Source organism: Cetorhinus maximus, chromosome 19 (genome assembly GCF_964194155.1).
Source record: "Cetorhinus maximus chromosome 19, sCetMax3.hap1.1, whole genome shotgun sequence".
NCBI classification, from domain to species: domain Eukaryota; kingdom Metazoa; phylum Chordata; class Chondrichthyes; order Lamniformes; family Cetorhinidae; genus Cetorhinus; species Cetorhinus maximus.
The window spans coordinates 68,093,371-68,117,126 of record NC_135897.1 but is presented as its reverse complement, the minus strand read 5'-3'; the positions used below and the strand labels follow the sequence as shown (position 1 = coordinate 68,117,126).

The 23,756-nt window shown below is 41.9% G+C and overlaps 1 protein-coding gene across 1 annotated transcript in view; it reads right to left on the bottom strand.

The window, feature by feature from the left end:
- Positions 1-23,756, bottom strand: part of LOC144694267 (uncharacterized) — a 134,866-nt gene that overhangs the window by 105,847 nt on the left and 5,263 nt on the right. The window contains exons 5-10 of the mRNA XM_078564609.1: positions 23,381-23,497; positions 22,585-22,683; positions 17,731-17,823; positions 13,265-13,363; positions 12,761-12,865; positions 5,677-5,769 (exon numbers count right to left, since the gene is read on the bottom strand). Coding sequence (XP_078420735.1) covers positions 5,677-5,769; positions 12,761-12,865; positions 13,265-13,363; positions 17,731-17,823; positions 22,585-22,683; positions 23,381-23,497 — 606 coding nt within the window. The remainder of the gene's footprint in view (positions 1-5,676; positions 5,770-12,760; positions 12,866-13,264; positions 13,364-17,730; positions 17,824-22,584; positions 22,684-23,380; positions 23,498-23,756) is intronic.

Sequence of the window (23,756 nt, the reverse complement as noted above, 5' to 3'; positions counted from 1 at the left end):
CAGAGGGCATAATCTCAGAGTAAATGGGTGCCCATTTACAACAGAGATAAGAAGGAATTTTTTCTCTCAGAGGGCAGTCAATCTGTGGAATTCTTTACTGCAGAGGGCTGTAGAAGCTGAGTCATTAAGTATATTCAAGGCTGAGATAGACAGAATTTTAATTAGTAAGGGAATCAAGGGTTATGGGGAAAAGGCAGGAAAGTGGAGTTGAGGATTATCAGATCAGCTACGATCTCATTGAATGGCGGAGCAGACTCGATGGGTCGAATGGCCTACTTCTGCTCCTCTGTCTTATGGTCTTAATGGAGAGCGGGAAGTGCTAGCCTGTATGTATGCTTGTGAACATATGTATCTCTACGGTAGAAAGTTCACTCTCCGCACCAATCGTCAAGCACTGACTACATTGTTAGCCGCTTCAGGATCTGGGCATCTCTATGCATCGACAGATGGTCAGATTATCTTCATCTGTTCAGTTTTGAGGTCAAGTATCTCGCAGATTCACGGAATCGAGTGACTGGCATGGTTAACTGTGCTATTATTGCAGACGGCATTAGCAATAGCAAAGCAACTTGCAAAATTGAAGTTTATGTGATCATGATGATTTCACATGTGATTGTGAATCTTAATAGAAACACAGAAACATAGAAAATAGGAGCAGAAGTAGGCCATTTGGCCCTTTGAGCCTGCTCCGCCATTCAATATGATCATGGTTGATCCCCTATCTCAATGCCATACTCCCGCTCTCTCCCCATTCCCCTTGATGCCTTTGGAATCTAGAAATCTATTTCCTTCTTAAGTATATTCAATGACTTGGCCTCCGCAGCATTAAGTGGTCAGGAATTTCATAGGTTCGCCACCCTCTGAGTGAAGAAATCTCTCATCTCAGTCCTAAATTGCCTACCCAGTATCCTGAGACTGTGGCCCCTTGTTCTAGACCCTCCAGCCAGAGGAAACATCATCGCTGCATCCAGTCTGTTCCGCCCTGTCAGGATTTTATATGTTTCAATGAGATCCCCTCTCATTCTTCTAAACTCCAGTGAATACAGGCCTAGTCAACCCAATCTATCATACGACAACCCCGCCATACCAGGAATCAGTCTGGTGAATCTTCGCTGCACTCCCTCAATGGTAAGTATATCCTTTCTTAGGTAAGGAGACCAAAACTGCACACAATTCTTCAGGTGTGGTCTCACCAAGGCCCTGTACAGCTGCAGTAAGACATCCTTGCTCCTGCATTCAAATCCTCTTGCAATGAAGGCCAACACACCATTTGCCTTCCTAACTGCTTGCTGTACCTGTATGGTTGCTTTCAGTGATTGGTGTACAAGGACACCAGGTCCCTTTGTATATCAACATTTCCCAATCCATCACCATTTAAATAATACTCTGCCATTCTGTTTTCCTACCGAAAATGATAACTTCACACTTATCCACATTATACTGCATTTGCCATGTATTTGCCCACTCACTCAACTTATCTAAATTGCCTTGAAGCCTCTTAACATCCTCCTCATCACTCACATTCCTACCTAGTTTTATGTCATCAGCAAACTTGGAAATACTACATTGGGTTACCTCATCAAAATCATTGAAATATATTGTGAATATCTGGGACCCAAGCACTAATCTCTACGGTACCCTATTAGTCATAGCTTGCCACTCCAAAAAAGACCCATTTATTCCCACTCTGTTTCCTGTCTGTTAACCAATTCTCAATCAATGCCAACATATTACCCCCAATCCCATGTGCTTTAATTTTGCACACTAATCTCTTATGCGGGACTTTATGAAAAGCTTTCTGAAAATCTAAATACACCACATCCACTGGTTCTCCCTTATCTATTCTACCAGTTACGTCCTCAAAAAACTCCAGTAGACTTGTCCAATGTGATTTCCCTTTCATAAGTCCATGCTGACTTTGTCTAATCTTGTTGATATTTCCTATGTGTCTTGTTATCACATCCTTTACAATGGACTCAAGCACTTTCTTGTTATGCGTGGGGAGTTGCAGCCAAATTGGTGGCAGACAGGGTGCTGCAGAAAGTACTAAGAACTGGTCCCATGCTACAGAATACGCAATGAACTTGCATTGTTTGATGACAACTGTTTTGCACACGGAACTTGAGCAGTTATCCCAGAAGAGCTACAGTGACGTTTATTGCATGTTGCCCATAAATGTGTTGTTAAGATGAAGCAATGATCCCGTGAAGTCTTCTGGTCACCAGCAATAGATTGTGGCATAGAAGTTTTTGTTAGATTCTGCGTAGTGAAAAATCCACTTAGTGAAAAATCTGTTAAACTGTATCCTGCACCTCTATAGCCAATCCCATGGCAACAAATCTATGGCAACAACTCCAAATTGAGATTTTTGGAGAAATGCAAGTAGCCCCATGGAATCAACATTTTTTGTTTGTTGCTCATGATTTATATAATAAATGGCCAGAAATCACTACAGCAAAATCCATAACCACCACTTTGGTCATTACATTCTTGACAAGTTGTTTACAAAACGGGGTCTGCCGTGGACTATTACTACAGACAATGGACCACAGTTTGTTTCCAGTCTGTTCATGGAGTTCCTAGCAAGCTATGGAATTAATCACCATCTGACATCGTGATACAGCCCGCAATCTAATGGTGGAGGGTGATCAGGGACAGTATGAAAGCTAGTGTGTCGGAAGGGAAAGCATTTGAACATTATATTTATATCCTACTTCACACATATTGATTCTTCCCATGCTCCCTGACCGGAAAGAAGCCGAACTTATGACTAGTTGTAACTTTTGCATGCTGCTAACTATTCTTAATCCATCATCACTATCCAACGAGAATGTCAGAGCGAAAGCAGATGAAATCACAAAGCACCAGGATAGTGTCACACATCACGTAACACAGTGGAAGGTGTCCTCAGTGCACCAGAGTGCACTTGGTCTCCAAAAGGACTGAATGATGGCCAGTACTTTAGGACTCCTGCAGCTTGGTGAGGGATGGATTTACCAAGCCACTCTTGGCGAGGGATGCTCTTGGTTGATTATTGATAGGTGAGAGTGCACAAAACTGCTTACACAGGAATTAATGTAATAACTAAAATATAAATTAGTTTTGGTAGAACTGGATGGGAAAGCATGGAATTCTTCATGCACAATGCAATTGTTAAGAAATATTATCAAATCAATAATCTTTCTCTTTAATGATAAGTGATTACGAGATTGAAATAAATTATACCCGTTGATGCTGGAGATGTTGTTGCTGTGGAAGAGATCAGAGTCGAAGCTGCCTCTGTTGAAGTACTTCCTTCTGACATTCCAGATGATGTTGCAGCTTCTAATATGTATAGAAATGTCAGTAAAACAGGGCAAAGATCTAATAGATACCATCATAAATTGAGCAACCTGACCAACAAAATTAATGTGCTGAACTCAAGTAATTTGATTACAGTAATGTTTGTGAGAATAATGATTATGCAATAGTGAAGTGGATGAGATGCTTGAAAAAGAACTAAATGAGCCTCCATCACTTTTGACACAAGATATCAATATTCATTGAACTTTCAGCTTCTTGTCAGAGATTTTTTTAAGACCAGTAAAGTCCAAAATTAGCAAGAATAATGACATGGTCAGATTTGTATTTTACTGATTTTGCTTAGGTATCAAATTTGGAGCCACAAAGTAACTGTAACTGCAGTAACACTTATGTGATTTCTGACCTTGAATGCATGTTATGATGAGCTAGGAAACTGAGATTAAAACTTTAATTAACTTCAGTCATACAATCAAAGAGTCATTATGGCAAAGAAGGAGGCCATTCAGCCCATCAAACCTATGCTGTCTCTCTGTACAGCAATCCATTCAGCCCCATTCCCCAGCTGTATCCCTGTAGCCCTGCTAGATTTTTTCCTTCAAGTGCCCACCCAATTTCCTTTTGAAATCATTCATCATCTCTGCTTCCACCACCCTCATGAGACGTGAGTTGCAGTTCATTCTCACTTTCTGTGTAAAAAAAATTTTCCCCCATCCCCACGTCTTGTGCAAAACCTCAAACCTGTGCCACCTAGTCCTTGTGCCATCAGCTAACGGGAACAGTTTTTCTTTGTCTACCTGATCTAAACCTGTCATAATCTTGTACACCTCTATCAAATCTCCCCTCAATCTCTTTTGCTCTAAATAGAACAACCGTAGCTTCTCCAACCCAACCTTGTGCTAAAACCCCTCATTCCTGAACTATTCCAGCAAATCTCTTCTGCATCCACTCAAGGACCCTCACATCCTTCCTAAAGTGCGATGAGAACAAATAGACCTAATGCACTAGTTGCGGTATAATCAGAACTTCCTAAAGATTCAGCATAAGTTCCTTGCTTTTGTACTCAATACCTTTATTTATGAAACCCAAGATTCCATATCCTTTGGCTTTCCATTCCCTCAATATGTCCTATAACCTTCAGAGATCCATGGACACAAATGAACTCCCAGGTAATTTCTGTCTCCACACACCCTTTAGAACTGCCACATCAAATCTCTATTGCCTCTCCCTATCCCTTCTGCAAAGATGTTGTTTCTGTTGATGTGCTTATTGGTGATGGCGCAACTGGAGTTATGGCAGAAGAAATGTGAAGTTATTTACAGAAATTGAACTGTAAAGGCATAAAAGGCTTTTATGCTATTGATTTTTATTTACAATGGCCAAATTAAGACTATTGTCTGCACCTCAACTGAAATATAATTTCCCAGGATGAAGGTTGAACATTGGCAATTTGATGGTATTGTGAAAATCTGTTGTTTCAAATTTTGAGGTGAAATTGACTGAAGAAGTGGTTACAGTTGTAGATTGTTCTGTTACTGAAGTTTGTTTTTATATTGCAGATTATGTTCATGCAGTTGTTGATGTGAAGAGAAATGTCAATGAAAGAAAGGAATGATCCTTCTGATTGTGGAATAAAACAGATCAAATGAGGAAGGTAAGCTTAATGAAATGATTTAGAAACATGATCAACATGAAAATGGTGTGTTGGTTTGATACTTATAAGTATGTCATGATCTCAAAGTTAAATTGCAAGTATGCTCTTTGAGAAGTATTTTTCTAAAAGGTTACAGTGGATGTCATTATAGAAGTCAGAGGGACTGATTTAATGATATTATTGACTTTTCAAAGCAGCAGCTCTCAATAGCAGCACTTAGTTTTATCAAAGGAAGTATTGCCAACATTAGTATTGTTTCTCTTCTATGATGTTGGGTTACTAGACTGTGGTTAAAGACGTGATTACAAATCTAGATGGCTCTGCTGTTGAAGGTGAAGATAATGTTAAAAGAGTTGTGAGTGAGTTGTCATGTTCCTGTTATTTGCAGTATAAAGCTCATCAAATGATGAAGTTATATTCAATGACATGAACGAGAAACATTATGAACATGAAAATAGTGTATTGGTTTGATACTTAGTGTGAAACTGCTCTTGATCCCAGAGTTAAACTCTACACAGTACATTTTAAATAGGATGTTACAAGCTGTTTCATTTAATGTAAAAAAAACCATCACAGAGGCTGGTTTAATGTCATTTTTGACTTTTCAAAGCAGCAACTCGGACGATCAATGGTTGCATTTTGTTTTATGAAATAACGTATCATCAACATTTGTAATATATCCTTTCCATAATATTGGGTTGTTAGATTGCAATAGGTTATACCTGTTGATGTTGGTGTTGCTGAGAAAGGGCTCACAGTTGTAATTGCTTCTGTTGAAGTGCTTCCTTCTGGGCTTCGAGATGACATCACATATTCTGAGATAGAATCATAGAAATGTCAATAAAACAGGGCAAGACTCTTCTCGGCACAGTAAGTTGGGCAAATTGACTAAAAATGACAATGGCCAGGATGTTCCGAGTCTGCCAGTGGCGGGCGTCATAGCGGGCAGCAAAGAAAGATTTTCCCATCCCACCCACGCCAATGCCCATTACTGGTAGGACTGGAAAATCCCACTGAATGAGTTGTACTCAAATATTTTGGTTACAGCAGTGTTCACTGGAATAACGATTATGCGATTGAATAACTTGGATTTGAAGTGAAGTGCTTATAGTTTCCCACTGAAGGAGCTTCCATGATGGTGACATGAGATATCAATGTTCATTAAATTTTGAGCTCCTGGTCAAAATTGTCTGCTATATCCATTGTTAGAGAAAATAAGAATATGCTGGATCAGTGGTTTACTGATTTAGTTTGTGCATCAAATTTGGACCCAGGAAGTGGTTGCACATGTTGTGTCAAGAAGCATAATCACATCTGTTTTTCTGAGTTTGAACACTTTGGGGTGAATTTTCTGCTTCTCGGCAGTTATTGGGAGTCTGACCCAGAAGCGTGTGGTTTGTCAACTCCAGCCTCACCCAGCGGGAAGCCAGCCAACAACCTATGAGAAGAATGGACAGTGAGCCAAGGCTCCATGGAGTGAGGGGGCATGACATGAACCAGAGGTTGGTCACGGCCATCCATTTAAAGGCACCCTGGTATGGGTTGGTGGCAACAGCACCATAATTAGTGGTTTTCAGACTGAATTTTTGACCCAAAAGAGTGTTAAATCCTTTGAACTATTAGAGCAGCAGCAGGTAAGAACTTATTTTAAATTTTGGTGACTATTGTGCCAGCACTGTCTCACTCAGGTCCCTTGACAGGAAGGAAAGAACATTTGAGTGCACCTACCCATTTACCTTCTGAATACCAAGTGTTCAGAAAGAGACTCAGATTTATGGTCCCATCCTTGAACTATCTATGTCTCTCCATAAAGGCTGTAAGGCCACCATATGGCAGAGGCAGAAGTTGTTGAGAGGCCCAGACCAAGGTCGGCCCCACAGTTTGATGATGGCTCCCTGTGAGTCCTGGGAGTGAATGGGAGGAGATCCTCATGCCTGCTGATGGGAAGAGGAATTCCCAACCTGACCGAAGCAACCTGGATGGAGGTTGCAGAGCAGGTCAGCAGATAGGGGTCGTCGCAAGGACTTGGCTGCAGTGCCATAAGAGACTGAATGACCTCTGATGATCTGCCATCAGACTAACTATTGCAGAAATGGGCATTTATGGAAGGATGTAAGGATGTGATGTGTGTCAAATGTAGGATTGCCTAGCGTCTTGGTCAAATGCACAAGGTGGCATTAAGAAGAATGCCACGTACTCTGCATGGTGCTGGGGGATTCTGGCAGAGGGGAGCTTTTGAACTGCACCACCTGTTAGTTAGCGAGGAACATTGAGAATTGTTGACCACTGATAAAGGACATGTTGGCCACACATTTGAAAACATGATTTTAGCACAGCATATTCATCACAATGTCCTTCTTTATCTGCAGAAGAGGGCACATAATTCCTGAGAGAGGGCCACAACCAGAGATGGTCAAGCCAGCATGGCTATTTTCACCCCTCTAGAGGAGGAAGTGCAGGAACTGGCAGTGAATTGGTGAAGTATCATGATTGGGTGAGGCAAGGTGCAGGAAGGCACCGGGGTGGTGAGATTCCAAGGGTAAGGGCACATAGCTCTCTCCTGAACACAGTGCTGAAGGTCAGGGGCAGGGGGGTTACTGGGGAACTGGGGTAGGTGGCAGTGAGGTAGCATTGCTGGGCTTTGACTTTAGAAGCTCGCCGAATTTGGAGAGGAATCTGTGTCTCAATTTTGCAAAGTCTAAGGTCCAAATCTTGGTCAACATCTCCCAATGTCTCGTGTGTGTTTTTAGGAAACGTATCTCTCTGATGTCTCCTCAAATGACGATGGTGCCCTTCATTCTCATTATTTGTTTCCCAAAAAGGACCAATGTTAACCTCTGAGGAGCAGGACATACAAACATACAAATTAGGAGCAGGAGTAGGCCCTCGGCCCCTGGAGCCGGCTCCACCACTCAATAAGACGTTGGGTGATCTGACTCTAGCTTCAACCCCACATTCCTGCCTACTTCCGATAACCTTTCACCCCATTACTTATCAAGAGTCTATCTACCTCTCTGAAGACTCTGCTTCAAGCACCTTTTGAGGAAGAGTCCCAAAGACTCACGACCCTCTGAGAGAAAAAATTTCTCCTCATCGCTGTATTTAATGGGCGATCCCATATTTTTAAACAGTGACCACTAGTTCTAGATTCTCGCACAAGGGGAAATATCCTTTCTGTATCCACCCTGTCAAAACCCCTCAGGTTCTTATATGTTTCAATCAAGTCTGCTCTTACTCTTCTAAACTCCAGCGGATACAAGCCTAACCTGCCCAACTTTTCCTCAGTAGACAACTGCCCTTTCCAAGTATTAATCTGGTAAATCTTCCCTGAACTACTTCTGACACATTCACATCCTTCCTTAAATAAGGAGACCAAAACTGTACACAGTACTCCAGAAGTGGTCTCACCAACCCTGTATAGTTGAAGCATAACCTCCCTATTTTTGTATTCAATTCCCCTTGCAATAAACAATAACATTCTATTAGTTTTCCTAATTTCTTGCTGTACCTGCCTATTAACCTTTTGCAACTCATGCACTAGGACACCCAGATCTCTTTACATCTCAGAGCTCTGCAATCTCTCAACATTTAGATCATATGCTTCTTTTTTTATTCTTCCTGCCAAAATGGACAATTTTACATTTTCCCACATTATACTCCATTTGCCAGATCTTTGCCCACTCATTTAACCTATCCACATCCCTTTGTAGCCTCCTTATGTCCTCTTCACAACTTACTTTCTTACCTATCTTTGTGTAATCAGTAAATTTAGCAACTATTCCTTTGGTTCCGTTATCCAAGTAATTTATATGAATTGTATCAGGTTGATGCCTCAGCACTGATCCCTGTGGCACACCACTTGTTACGTCTTGCCAACCAGAAAATGACCCATTTATGCATAGTCTCTGTTTCTTGTTAGCTAGCCAAGCTTCTATCCATGACAATATGTTCCCCCTACACCATGGCCTGTGTACGTTGGGCGTGTGCGATCGGCGGGCCCAGAAGCGGATGCAAAATGTGGTTCCACCTGCAATTAGCCCCTGACCACAATTTCACGCTGGCTGGCCAATTAACGGGCAGCCAGTGTGAATAGCGTACTGAGAAAGGCTCAGTGTTGCCGATGGGGGGGTGCAGGAAGAGCGTGGGTGCCGAGAGAAGGGAGAGTGTGGGCTCGGGTTCCCTGAAGACTGGAGGCTGCTGTGGAACTGCCTCAGGGAGCTGCAGTAATTTTAAAATGAAATGAACTCAATAAGCTGCTGCAAACTGTGGCAATACTGTAAATGCAAGCACCTGGCAGCTGACTACATAGCAGATCATCCATCAAACACCTTCTTTTATTGTATTTAACCCTGGACATTTCATCCTGCCCTGGATGTAGTTTGTGGTGAAAATGTGAAGGCTGCCTGGCTGTTTGGCCCATCCGCCAACCTTAAAGGTGGACGGGCCGCATAAAATCGCTGACAATTACCTGCTTAATGAGCTTAATTGCCCATTTAATTACCAGCGGGCGCGCTTCTGACTCCCGCATGCTCCCGCCAGCCATAATGTTGTGCGCGAGCACAATGACATTGGGACGCACGCCCAACATTATTTCGCGCAATTTTACACGCATTTGGGTTGGGCACACGCCAACGTTGGAACGCAAGATTCAGGCCCATTTGGTTTTATTTTCCACAATAACCTTTGATCTGACATCTTATTATTTGCCTTCTAGAAATCTATGTACAGTGCATCCACTAGTTTCTCTTTATCCACAGCACATGTTACATCTTCACAGAGTTCCAATAAATTGGTTAAACACGATTTCCCTCTCACACCATGTTGACTCTGCCTGATTACCTTGAATTTATCTAAGTGCCCTGCTTATGTCTTTAATGATAGCTTCTACGATTTTCCCTAAGACAGATGGTATGCTAACTGGCCTGTAATTTCCTGCTTTCTATGTCCCTCCCTCTTTGGGTAATGGAGTTACATTCACTATTTTCCAATCCAATGAAACCTATCCAAATCTAGGGAATTTTGGAAAATTAAAACCAATGCATCAAATGCCTCACTAGCCACTTCTTTTAAGACCCTAAGATGAAGTCCATCAGGACCCGGGAACTTGTCAGCCTGTAGCTCCAACAATTTGCTCAGTACCACTTCCCTGGCGATTGTAATTTTCTTGAGTTCCTCTCTCCTCTTCTATTTCCTGATTTACAGCTATTTCTGGGTGTTACTTGTATCCTCTATAGTGAAGATTAATGCAAAATACCTGTTCAATTCATCTGCCTCCTCCTTATTTTCAATTATTAATTCTCCAGATTCACTTTCTATAGGACCAATGCTCACTTTGTTTCCTCTTCTTTTTTAAATGCCTCTAGAAACTCTTACTATCTGACTTTATGGGCTGGATTTTACCATCGGCGAGAGGGGGCGGGGCCCACTCGCCAACGTGCAAAATGACAAGTAGTGACGTTGGGTGGAACTCCCAACATCACCGCGCCCCATTTAAATTTTCAGGAAGGTGGGTGCACAGCAAAATCTGCTGCACACCTACCAACCTGTCAATGGCCAATTGAGGCCATTGACAGATCAATTAAAGTAATTAGTGGACCTGCCCGTCCAACCTTAAGGTTGGCGGGCAGGCCAGGAGCCCCGGTGAGAACTAGAAATCACCCATAAGTGATTTTCTTTCCTTTATCATTTCTCATCTCTATCCAAACCACTTCTACATCCTGATTTCCTGAACTTAGCTGTCCCTCTCTATTATGCTAATATTATCATTAATTAACAGAGCCACCCCTCCACCTTTTCCTAGCTTCCTGTCCTTCCTAAATGTCACGTACCCTTCAATATTCAGGTCCCAGTCTATGTTATTCTGTAGCCATGTCTCTGTAATGGCTATCAGATCATACTTTTTTTATATCTATTTGCGCTATCAGTATATCTGTTTTGTTTTGAATGCTATGTGCACTCAGATGCAGAACCTTTAGTTTTGTCCTTTATTATTTTTGCAACCTGTAGTCTTATCTGCTGATTTCCCCTATTAATACCTTTCTCTGTTGCCTTGTCTCCACTCTTTGATTTACCACATCTTCCCAAATTTGATCCCTTGCCCCCACTATTTAATTTAAAACCCTCTCTACTTCCCTGGTTATGCAGCTTGCTAGAACACTGGTCCCAGCACAGTTCAGCTGTAAACCATCCCAATGGTAAATCCCCCATTTACCCCAGTACTGGTGCCAGTGCCCCATGAACTGGAACCCACTTCTCTCACACCAGTCTTTGAGCCACGCATTTATCTCTCCAATTTTGTTTACCCTATGCCAATTTGCATGTGGCTCAGGTAATAATCCAGAGATTTTTACCTTTGAGATTTTGCTATTTTAGTACCTAGCTCCCCATACTCTCTATGCAGAACCGCTTTCCTAGCCCTACCTATATCGTTGGTACCTACATGAACCATGATGACTGGGTCGAACCCTGCTACTGTAAGTTCCTCTCCAGTCCTAAGCAGATATCCCAAATCCTGGCACCAGGCAGACACCACAGCCTTCTGGACTCTCACTCTTGTCTGCAGAGAACAGCGTCTAACCCCCTGACTATGCTGTCCCCTATTATCACTACAGTCGTTTTTGCTCCACCGACTTGAATGGCTTCCTGTACCGCCATCCCTTGGCCAGTCTGCTCATCCACTCTCTAGACCTTGCTTTCATCCGCACAATTGCAAAGTCTGAGGCTCCTCCACTACTATCTGCTCGGTCCCATTACCTGTCTCACTCATGGTCCCACCCTCCTGTCCCTCACCACTGACCAAAACAGACAACACAAATGTATGAAGTGTCCAGGTATTTCTTCACCTCCCTGGCCACAGTTACTTTTAACACCACAAGCATCTCCAACACAATTGGAGAGAATCACCTCAAGTAGCATGTCACACTAGGATGTGACTGTCTCCCTTGAGAGACACAGCCTTCTAAGGCACTGTCGTTCAGACATCTAGGGGTATATCATCCTCACTCTGTAGACGCGGTTGGCAGGGTAGTGCCTCTGCCTACCTGATGTCGCTGTCTGTTCTCTGCAACCCCTTTTACAGCAGCAGATTGTACACCTTGCTGGACCATAGGGCATACCTGTTCCTGGCCAGGTCCCCTCCTTCTTCTCCTCTCCTCCTATGAAACTGTTATGAAACTCTCCCACCTACAACATCAAAGGCTTCTGCTGAATATAGCCACAGTCCCACTTTGAGCCTTTATATCTGCATCTGCAACACATCCTAATGCCTGGCGTGACTCCCACTGAAAGTTCTTCAAATGTGCCACCAATAAATGGTGTGAGCAATGTAAAATTCATGTCGATTGCCCTATTAGCAAGCTTAATAGCTTGTTACTTAGGTTTTTAAAATGGGAGGGCTGCTGATTTTGACACCGGCCTGGCTTTGGCATTATATGAGACCAGCATGATGATGCTGGGTTACCACACTGGATTTTACACATGCACAGGGAGACAGCGGTGTCAATTTCGAAACATAAAATTCACCCCATTCTGTGAGGCAGGAAATGAATTTGAAAATTATGATAGCTCTTCATAGTATCCAAAAACGTGATAGTCCTGCTGATGTTCTTAATATTTATGTCGAGACTGATATTTTGGCAAGAAATGTAACGCTAATCACAGACAAGAAATTGCGAGAGCACAAAAGACCTTTACAATGAAACATAACGTTCACAATGGTCAATTTAAGATTATTTTCTGTTTCTTCATTGAAGTATGATTTATCAGCATGAAGCTTGAACATTAACAATCAGATAGCATTGTGAATACCTGTTGTTTCATTTGTTGAGGCTGAAGTGGTTGAAGATGTGGTTACAGTTGTAGATGGTTCTGTTGATGTGCTTTCTTCTGGTGTTGAAGATGGTGATGATGTTGCTGTTGATGTTAAGAGAATTGTCAGTGATAGAAAGCAAAGCTTCTGTTGATATAGCATATAGCTCACCAAATGAGGAAAATAAGTTTAATGACATGAATTAAAAACATGATCAACATGAAAATAATGTGTCTGTTTGATAATTATTATGAGAATCATTCTGATCTCAAAGTTAAGCACTGCACAATGCATTTTAAATAGGTTGTTACATGATGTTTTATTTATTGTAAAGTTTACGATTTCAGAGAGTATAAAATGTGGCTGGTTTAATGTAATTGTTGACTTTTCAAAGCACCAGCTCAGAAGGTCATTAGATGAATTCAATGCAAAAGAATGTATTATCAACATTTGTAATTTATCCCGTCCACAATATTGGATTGTTAGATTGCAATAGATTATACCTGTTGATGCTGGTGTAGTTGTTGCTGGAGAAGTGATCACAGTTGTAATTGCCTCTGTTGAAGTGCTTCCTTCTAAGGCTTGAGAAGGTGTCACATATTCTAAGACATCACAGAAATGTTAATAAAGTAGGGCAAAACTTTCTAGGTACCATCATAAATTGTGCAATCTGACTAAAAATATCAATGAGTTTAACTCAAGCAGTTTGGTTACAGCAGCTTTCACTAGAATAATAGTTATGCAATCGGATAGTTTGGACCTGAAGTGCATGAGATGCTTATAGTTTCTCACTGAAGAAGCTTCTGTGATTGTGACATGAGACAGTATTGTTCCTTAAACTTTGAACTTCTGGGCAAAGTTGTCTGTTGTTGGTCTAGTTACATTCACTCTTAGAGAAAATAAGAATGTGGCTGGATTAGTCAGATTATTCATTTTGTTTGTGCATCAAATTAGAATTGAAGATGTGACTGTAGAAGGAGAAATTAGGAAGTCCAAGAAGCACAGTCACATCTGTGTTTTTGAGTTTGAACTCATTCTGTGAGATAGGGGTGTGAAACTGGAAATTTTGATAGAATGTTTTTGTGACAGTTTCCAGGAGAAACGTGTTCTGGAACCAACGCAAAGAATAAAGCTATTTTAGATTCAGTATCGTGTAATAAGGCAAACCTGCAACCTCTACCACCTAGAAGGGCAAGGACAGCAGAAGCATGGGAACCATCTAGAAGGGCAAGGGCAGCAGATGTGTGGGAACACCACCACCTGCAAGTTACCCTCCAAGTCACACACCATCCTGACTTGGAACTGTCGCTGGATAAAAATTCTGGGACTCCCTTCCTAACAGCGCCAAGGATGTACTTACACCACATGAACTGCAGTGTTTCAAGAAGGCAGCTCACCACTAACTTTTCAAGGGCAAGTAGGGATGGGCAACAAATGTTGGTCTAGCCAGCGATGCCCACATCCCACAAACGAATTTAAAGAAAGGCAGGGTTAATTAATAATCTCAAAGTAAAACATCTGCTGGGAACTAGTGATCATAATACAATTGAATTCCATGTTAAGTTTGAAAGCGACACACTGCACTCATAAAGAAGAATAATTAAAGTAAACAAAGGCAATTACATAGGTTTGCGGGGAGAAGTTGCTAAGGTTGATTGGGTAAATATCAAAAACAGGTCTGGCTGCAAATTAACAGTAGGATGTTGATCATAGGCAGAATCAGTGGACAAGATAAATGCTCATGGAGTTGGGGTCATACATTAGTATGGAGAGGATTGGTTAACAGACAGAAGACGAAGAGTGGGCATAAATGGGACACTCTCCAATAAGCAGGCTGTGAATAGTGAAGTGCCATAAGGATCAGTACTGGGGTGTCAGCCACTTACAATCCACATTGATGACAACAAGACATAGAGTAATGTATCTAAGTTTGCTGATGATACAAAACTAGGTGGAAATGTAAGTTGTGAGAAGGACACAAAGAGGCTGCAAAGTGATATAGACAGGTTTAGTGAGCAGGCAACAAGATGGCAGATGAAGTATAATGTGGGGAACTGTGGGGTTATTCACCTTGATCATAAGAATAGAAAAGCAGAATATTTTTAAAAGGTGTGAAACATGTAAATTTTGATGTTCAGAGAGACTTGGGTGTGCTTGTACAAGGAACTCAGCCTACCTACTTGAGAGTGTCCCATTTATGCCCACTCTTCGCCTTCTCTCTATTCACCAATCCTCTCCATACTTATATGTTACCCAAACTCTGTGAGCATTTATCTTGTCTACTGTGGAATCTTATTGAATGCCTTTTGGAAATCCAAGTATACTACATCCACTGCTTCCCCTTTATTTACCCTATTAGTTACATCCTCAAAAAAACTCAAATAAATTTGTTAAACAGGATTTCCTTTCATAAAACCATGTTGACCTTATCTGATCATGCTATGATTTTCTAACTGCATTGTTAAGACTTCCTTAATAATAAATTCCAGCGCTTTCCCAATGATGAATGTCAGGCTAACTAGCCTGTAGTTCCCTTGTGTTCTCTTTTTCTCCTTTCTTGAATAGCAGTATCACATTTGCTAACTTTCAATCTGCTGGGATCATTCCAGAATCTACAGAATTTTGCAAGGTGCAGCAATCAATTAGGAAGACAAATGGCATGTTGGACTTCATTGGAAGGGGATTGGAGTACAAGAATAAATAAGTCTTGCTATAATTATACAGGGCTTTGGTGAGACCACACCTGGATTGTGTGCTGTTTTGGTCTTCATATTTAAATAAGGATATGCTTGCATTGGAGGCAGTAAAGCGAAAGTTCACTAGATTGGTCTTTGGGATATGAGGGTCATCATATGATGAGGCTGAGTAAATTGGCCCTAAATACACTGGAGTTTAGGAGAGTAATAGGTGATCTCACTGAAATATACAAGATTCTGAAGGGGATGGACAGGGTAGAAACTGGGAGGTTGTTTTCCCTGGCTGGAGAATCTAGAACATGGGCACAGTCTCAGGATGAGGTCGGTCAGTTCAGGCTGAGATGAGAAGAAATTTCTTCACTCAAAGCGTTGAGAATCTTTGGACTTCTCCACCCCAGAGGCCTATGCATATTTTATTCTTTCATTAGAATAAAGATTTCATGTGGGCATCACTAGCAAGGCCAGCATTTATTGCCCATCCCTAGTTGCAATTGAAAAGCTGGTCGTGAGTGACCTTCTTGAACTGCTGCAGTCCAGCCGGTGTAGATATACCCAAAGTGCTGTTGGGAAGGGAAGTCAACAATTTTGATTCCTCAATAGTGAGAGAATGGTGCGATAGTTCCAAGTCAGGATCATGTATGGCTTGGAGGGGAACTTGCAGGTGGCGGTGTTCCCATGCATCTGCAACCCTTGTCCTTCTAGGTGGTGGAGTTCACTGGCTTGGAAGGTGCTGTTGAAAAAACCTTGGTGAGTTGATATAGTGCATCTTATATATAATACACACTGCTGCCACTGTGTGCCAGTGGTGGAGGGAGTGAATGCTTAAGTTTGTGGATTGGGTGCTGATCAAGCAGGCTGCTTTGTTTTGGATGGTGTCGAGCATTTTGAGTGTTGCTGGAGTCACACTAATCTAAGCAAGTGGAGAGTATTCCATTACACTCCTGGCTCCTGCCTTGAATATGGTGAACATGCTTTGGGGAATGAGAAGATGAGTTAGTCACCTCATCATACCCAGCCTCTGACCTGCTGTTGGCGCCACAGTATTAATACAGTTGGTCCAGTTTAGTATCTGGTCAATGGTAATCCACAGAATGTTGCTATTGGGGGGTTTAGCGAACATCATTGAATGTCAAGGGGTGATTGTTAGATTCTCTCTTGTTGGAGATGGTCATTGGCTGGCACTTGTGTGGCATGAATATTATTGCCACTTATCAGCCCAAGCTGAATGTTGTCCAGGTCTGTTGCATATTGGCACAGAGTGTTTCACTCTCCAAGGAGTTGTGAATAGTACTGAAAATCGTGCAATCATCAGTGAACATTCCCAGTTAGACCTTAAGGAAGGTCATTGATGAAGTAGCTAAAGATGGTTGGGCCCAAGTCACTGCCCTGAGGAACTCTTGCACCAATGTCCTGGGCCTGGGACAGTCTCCATCAATCACAACCATTTTCCTTTGTGCTAGGTATGAATCCAAACAGTGAAGAGTTTTCCTTCTGCTTCCCATTGACATCAGTTTTGCTAGGGCTTCTTGATGCCACATTCAGTCAAAAGTTGCTACAACGTCAAGGGCAGTCACTCTCACTCTCTTGAGTTCAGATCTTTTGTGCCTGATTAGACTAAAGGCTCTAAATGCTCCATTGTTGACTATATTTAAGATGGGGATAGACAAATGCTTGGTCTCTAAAGGAATCAAGGGATATGGGGAGTGGTTGGGAAACTAGAGTTGAATCCCAAGATACATGATTGCACTGGATGTTGGACCAGATCCGATAGGCCATACGGTCCATTCCTGCTCCTATTTCTTGTGATTTTTTTTTGTTCTTTTATTGATATTTGTCAAGGAATCAGAAAGCATGCTAGTTCTGCCTATCATAAAAACAGAAAATGCTGGAAAAACTCTGACAGCATCTGTGGAGAGAGAAACACATTTCAGAGTTAACAGGCTTGAAACATTAACTCTGTTTCTCTCTCCACAGATGTTGTCAGACCTGCTGTGTTTATCCAGCATTTTCTGTTTTTATTTCAGATTTCCAGCATCCGGAGTATTTTGTTTTTATCCTAGTTCTGCCTATGTTCTCAATAATTATGTCTAAACTGATATTATGGCAAAAGAAGTGTAACACCCTTCACAGGCATGGAATCATGAGAGTACAAATAACCTTTACCGTTGAAAAATATTGCTTGCAGTGGTCAACATAAGACTACTGTATTTCATTACAATACGATTTATCAGTGTGAAGGTTGAACATTGACAAGTGGACAGCATTGTGAATACCTGTTGTTTCACTTGTTGAGGCTAAAGTGGTTGTAGATGTGGTTACAGTTGCTGATGTGGTTTCTTCTGATGTTGAAGGTGATGATGATGTAGCTGTTGATGTTAAAAGGGTTGTCAGAAAAGAATGCAATGATTGCAGTATAAGGCACATCAAATGAGGAAGATAAGTTCAATGACATGAATTCAAAACATGGGGCAGAATTTTGCCCTTGGCATGTGCAATCGGCGGGGGCAGTCCAGAAGCCGACCACCATCCGCGATCCACAATGTATCGCAATTTCACGCTGGTGGGCCGATTAATGCCCGCCCAGTGTAATACACAAGCGGCAGCGCTCAGCGCTGTGCGGGCTGGGGTAAGGGGCCGGAGGGCACTGAGAGCAGGCCTAGCGCGAACTTCGCGTATGTGCGCAAGAGCGCGCTGAATAATCTCCCTGAGGCACGGAGCTGCCTCAGGTAGATGAAGAGATATTTTTAAAAATAATAAAAAGCAGAAAAATGTAATGAAACATGTCCCCTCATGTGACAGAGTCACGTGAGCAGGGGCATGTTTTTAATTAAAGCATAGGGCAGGATTTTGCCCTTGGCATGAGTGTTCGGCAGGGGCGGGCGGGGGTGATTGGGAAGCCTACCGCTGCCCGCAATCGGCTCCGCATCGCAATTTCACGCGGGTGGGCCAATTAAGGCCTGCCCTGTGTGGATCGTGAGTGGCAGCACTGAGCTCTACCTAAGTGAGCGGGGTGACAAGGGAGAGCTAGGCCAAGCGTGCTGTTCACACATGCGCGAGAAAGAGCGCCTCAGGGAGATTGAAGCACTTTTTAAAAATATTAATGAAGACGGTAAAAATTTAACAAAAGACGTCCTCTCATGTGACTCTGTCGCACAAGATGGGACATGTTTTTAATTCCAAAATAAAGTTTTTATTTCATGTTTATTTGCTTTAGGAAACCTCATCCCACTCGTGGATGGCCTTTTTGCCTATATTTGAATTTAATTAGATTGTTAATGGCATTAATAGGCCTTTTAATTATCAGCAGGCACGCAGCCAACTCCGGTGCGCACCCGCCGAACAAAATATCGTGCGAGTGCGCGAATGGGTCGGGACGCACGCCCGACGTTAACGCATGTCATTTTACGCTCGGGCGTGTTGGGTGCGCGCCTGCATGCCGAGTGTAATATTCTGCCCATAAAGTTTTTATTTTATTTGCATTTGCTTTTGGAAACCTCATCTCGCCCATGGATGAGGTTTCCAAAAAAATGCAAAGGCCCCTTGGCCTTTTCGCCTGCCCGCCAACCACTAGGCTGAACGGGCAGTGAAAAGCTAAAGTCAGTTGACAACTTAATGGCCTTAATAGGCCTTTTAACTATCGTGCGATGACATCGGCATGCTTGACTGACGTCATCACGTGTCATTTCACGTTCAGTCAGGTCGGGCACACGCCCATCCGCTGGGCTATAAATTCTGCCTATGATCAACATGAAAGTAATGTGTTGCTTTGATTCTTATTATTAGATTGCATCTGGTCTCAAAGCTAAGCATAGCATATTGCATTTTAAAGAGGTTGTTGTAAGCATTTTCTACTTGATATAAAGCTTACCATTGCACAGAGTATAAACTTATTAATTGTCATTATTGAGTTTACAAAGCACCAGCGAACATCATTGGTTGCATTTTGTTTTCTGAAACAAGGTATCATCAACATTTTTAATTTATCCCATCAATAATATTGGATTGCTAGATTGCAATAGATTATACCTTTTGATACCAGTTTGATCCAGGGCAAACACGTCTGCAATAAGTGTTTGAAGTTTGAGCAGCTCCAACTCAGACTTAATGAGCTGGGCTAAACTATAGACACTGCTGCACATCAGGGAAGGGGGAAAGTTACCTGGATTCTTCAGACCAGGAGGCAGTCACACCTCTTAGGACAGGGTCTTCTGATTTGGTCAGTGGTCAGGGACAAAGTGTGTCTGTGAGTGAGGCAGGTAAGGGGACTCAGAGGGATAGAGAGTACAAATCTAATAGTAAATCACCAGATTAAACAAGAGGTTATCAAAAGAATAAAAGGCTAAAACTAAAAGCTCTGTATCTGAATGCATGTAGCATTCAAAACTGAGAGCGCACTGGGAAATAAATAACTATGATTGTATAGCCATTACAGAGACATGGCTATAGGAGGACTCACCAGAACACCGGTCCTAGCACGGTTTGGGTGTAGACCGTCCCAGTGGTACAGGTCCACTTTTCCCAGCACTGGTGCCAGTGCCCTGCGATCCTGAATACTGAAGGGTGCAGGATATTAAGGACGGACAGGAAGCGAGAAAAGGTGGAGGGGTGGCTCTGTTAATTAATGATGGTATTAGCACAATAGAAAGGGATGAGCACAGTTCAGGAAACCAGGATGTGGGAATGGTTTGGATAGAGATGAGAAATGGTAAAGGCAAGTAGTCACTTGTGGGAGTTGTGTACAGGCCCCTTAACAGTAACCACATGTTAAGGTGGAGCATAAAGGAGGAAATAATTGGAGTTTGTCAGAAAGGCACGGCGATAATTATGGGAGATTTTAATTTACATATAGACTGGAAAAGTCAAATGGGCAAAGATAGCCTAGATGAGGTGCACATTGAATGTTTTCTGGATAGGTTCTTAGAACAGCATGTTCTGGAGCGAACCAGAGAGCAGGCTATACTAGACCTGGTATAGTGCAAAGAGATCGGAGTAATTAATGCTCTCATAGTGAGGGCACCCCTAAGTAGCAGCGACCGTAATATGATTGAATTTTACATTCAGTTTGAGGGAGAGAGGAGTGGGTCTGAGACTACGGGCAGAATATTACCCTTAGCGTGCGGGCAATGCCCAACATGCCCGAGTGTAAAATAGCGTGCATCAGGCGTGCGTCCTGACGTCATCGCACAGCCTCGCGATGTTTTGTTCAGCAGGCGTGTGCCAGAGTCACATGATGGGACATGTTTTATTAAATTTTTATTCTCTTCATTTTTTATACACAGCGCTTCAATCTTCCTGAGGCAGCTCCGTGCCTCAGGGAGATTGAAGCACTCTTTCTCATGCATGCGCAAACTACGCGCTAGATCCGACTTCCCCTCCTCCCCCCGCTAGCACAGGCAGCGCTGAGCACTGCCACTTGCGATCCATGCAGAGCGGACCTTAATTGGCCCGCCCACATGAAATTGCGGTGTGGAGCCGATCGCGGGCGGTGGTCGGCTTCCCCACCGACCCCACCCACCCCCGCCAAGGGCAAAATTCTGCCCTATGTTTTTAAACTTAAATAAGGGCAGTTATGAGGGCATGAAAGCTGAGCTGGAAGCGAATGGCAAGTTAGGCTAAGGAATAGGTCAACAGAGACGCAGTGGCTAATATCTAAGGGGACATTTCAGAATGCACAAAATAGATACATTCTAACGAGAATGAAAAGATCCAAGGGACGGACCACCATCTGTGGTTACCTAGAAAGGTTAAAGATAATATCAAGCTTAAAGAAAAAGCATACAATTGTGCAAAGTGGGAGGTTAGAAGATTGGACAGACTATAAGGAACAGCAAAGAATGACTAAAGACTAATAAGGAGCGAAAAATAGTGTGAGAAAGCTAACCAGAAATATAAATATAGATAGTAAGAGTTTTTTTATAAATCTTTAAAAAAAGAAATTAACTAACATAGTGAGTGCTGGTCCTATAGAAAGTGAGGCTGGAGAATTGATAATGGAAAACAAGGAGATGGCAGATAAATTGAACAGGTATTTTGCATCAGTTTTCACTACAGTGGATACAAGTATAAACCAGGAAGTTGGGGGGAGGGGGGGGAAGGCAGGAAAATTACAGTCACCAGAGAAGTGATACTGATAAGAGCCTGGCTCCTGATGGACTTCATCCTAGGGTCTTAAAAGAAGTGTCTAGTGAGATAGCTGATGCATTGGTTTTAATTTTCCAAAACTCCCTAGATTTGGGAAAGGTCCCATTAGATTGGAAGAGAGCAAATGTAAATCCATTATTCAAAGAGGGAGGCAGACAAAATGCAGGCCAGTTAGCTTGACAAATGTTGTAGGGAAAATGTTAGAAGCTATTATCAAAGCAGTTACAGCAGGGCACTTGGATAAGCTCAAGGTCAACAGGCAGAGTCAACATGGTTTTGTGCAAGGGAAATCATGTTTAACCAACTTATTGGAGTTCTTTGAGGAAGTAACATATGCTGTGGATAAAGGAGAACTGGTGGATGTACTGTACTTAGATTTCTAGAAGACATTTGATAAAGTGCCACATCAAATGTTATTGCAGAAAATGAAGTCTCGTGGTATGAGGGCATCATAATGGCATGGATAGAAGATTGGATGGCTAACAGGAAGCAGAGAGTAGGCATAAATGGGCCCTTTTCTGGTTGGCAAGATATAACATGTGGTGTGCTACAGGGATTAGTGCTGGGACCTCAACTGTTTACAATTGATATAAATGACTTGAATGAAGGGTTTGAAAGGATGGTTACCAAATTTGCTGTTGACACAATGTTAGGTAGGAAAATAGGCTGTGAAGAGGACATAAGGAGGCTACAAAAAGACATAGTTAAGTGAAGTGAGTGGGCACTTATTATGAGACTGCTTCGGATCTCAAAGTTAAGCACCACACATTGTATGTAAAGTAGGATGTAACAAGGCTTTTTTCCTATTTACTATAATGTTTACCATTACAGGGAATATAAACTTGACTGATTTGTTTTCATTATTGAGTTTACAAAATACTTACAAAGATCATTGATTGCATTTTGTTTTCGGAAAGAAGGTTTAATCAACATCTGTAATTTATCCCACCAATAATATTGGGTTGCTAGATTGCAACAAATTATACCTGTTGATTCTGGTGTTGTAGTTGCTGGGGAAGTGGTCACAGTAGTGATTGCCTCTGTTGAAGTGCTTCCTTCCGAGGTTCCAGAAGATGTCACATATTCTAATCATATAAATGTCAATAATCAGTCTAAAACTCTTATAGGTATCATCATAAAATGTACAGAATGAACAACAATGCCACTGAATTGAACTGAATCTGTTTGACCAATGCATCGCTCACTAGAGTCATGATAATGCAATCATATAGTTTGCATCCAAAGCGATGGAGATGTTTATATTTTCCCACTGATGGAGCTTCTATGATAGATGATGCACAATATCAAGTTTCAATAAAATTTGAGCACCTTGTCACAGTTGTCTGTCATGAGACTACTTATATCCATTATTAGGAAAAATAAGAATATCGCTTCGTGAGTCTGTTTATTGATTTTGGTTAGGCATCAAACATTGATTGAAGAAGTGACTGTAGGTTCTGTGACAAGGAACACAATCACACCTGTGATTTCTGAGTTTCTATTCATTCTGTGAGATAGGGATAAGTGACTTGAAAATGTGAAAGGAATTCAAACATTTTGATAGATCTGCATATGTCCGGAATATTGATGGCTAAACCGATATTATGGTAATAGAGATGTAAGGGTATTCAGAGACAAGGCATTGTGAAAACCGAGATGGCCTTTGCAATACTAAAAGATATTGATTACAGTGGTCAAGGTAAGAATTGTCTGCTGCTTGACTGAAATATGATTTATCAGAGTGAAGCTTGAACAGTGATAGTTGGGTAGCATTGTAAATACCTGTTGTTTGACTTGTTGAGGCTAAAGCGGCTGAAGATGTGGTTACAGTTGTAGATGGGGCTGTTGAGGTTCTTTCTTCTGATGTTGAAGGTGATGATGATGGTGTAGCTGTTGATGCTAAAAGAGTTATTCATGAAAAAAAGCAATAATGCTCCTGTTGATTGCAGCATTAGGCTCATCAAATGAGCAAGATAATTTCAATAAGGTCAATGAACAAACAGGACTGACATTACAATAGTGTATTGGTTTGGGACTTAATATGAGATTGCTCCAGCTCTCAAAGTTAAGCGCTACACATTGTTTTTTTAAGTAGTTTGTTACTAGGCTTTTTTCCATTTACTATAATGTGTAACATTACAGGGAGTATAAACTTGGC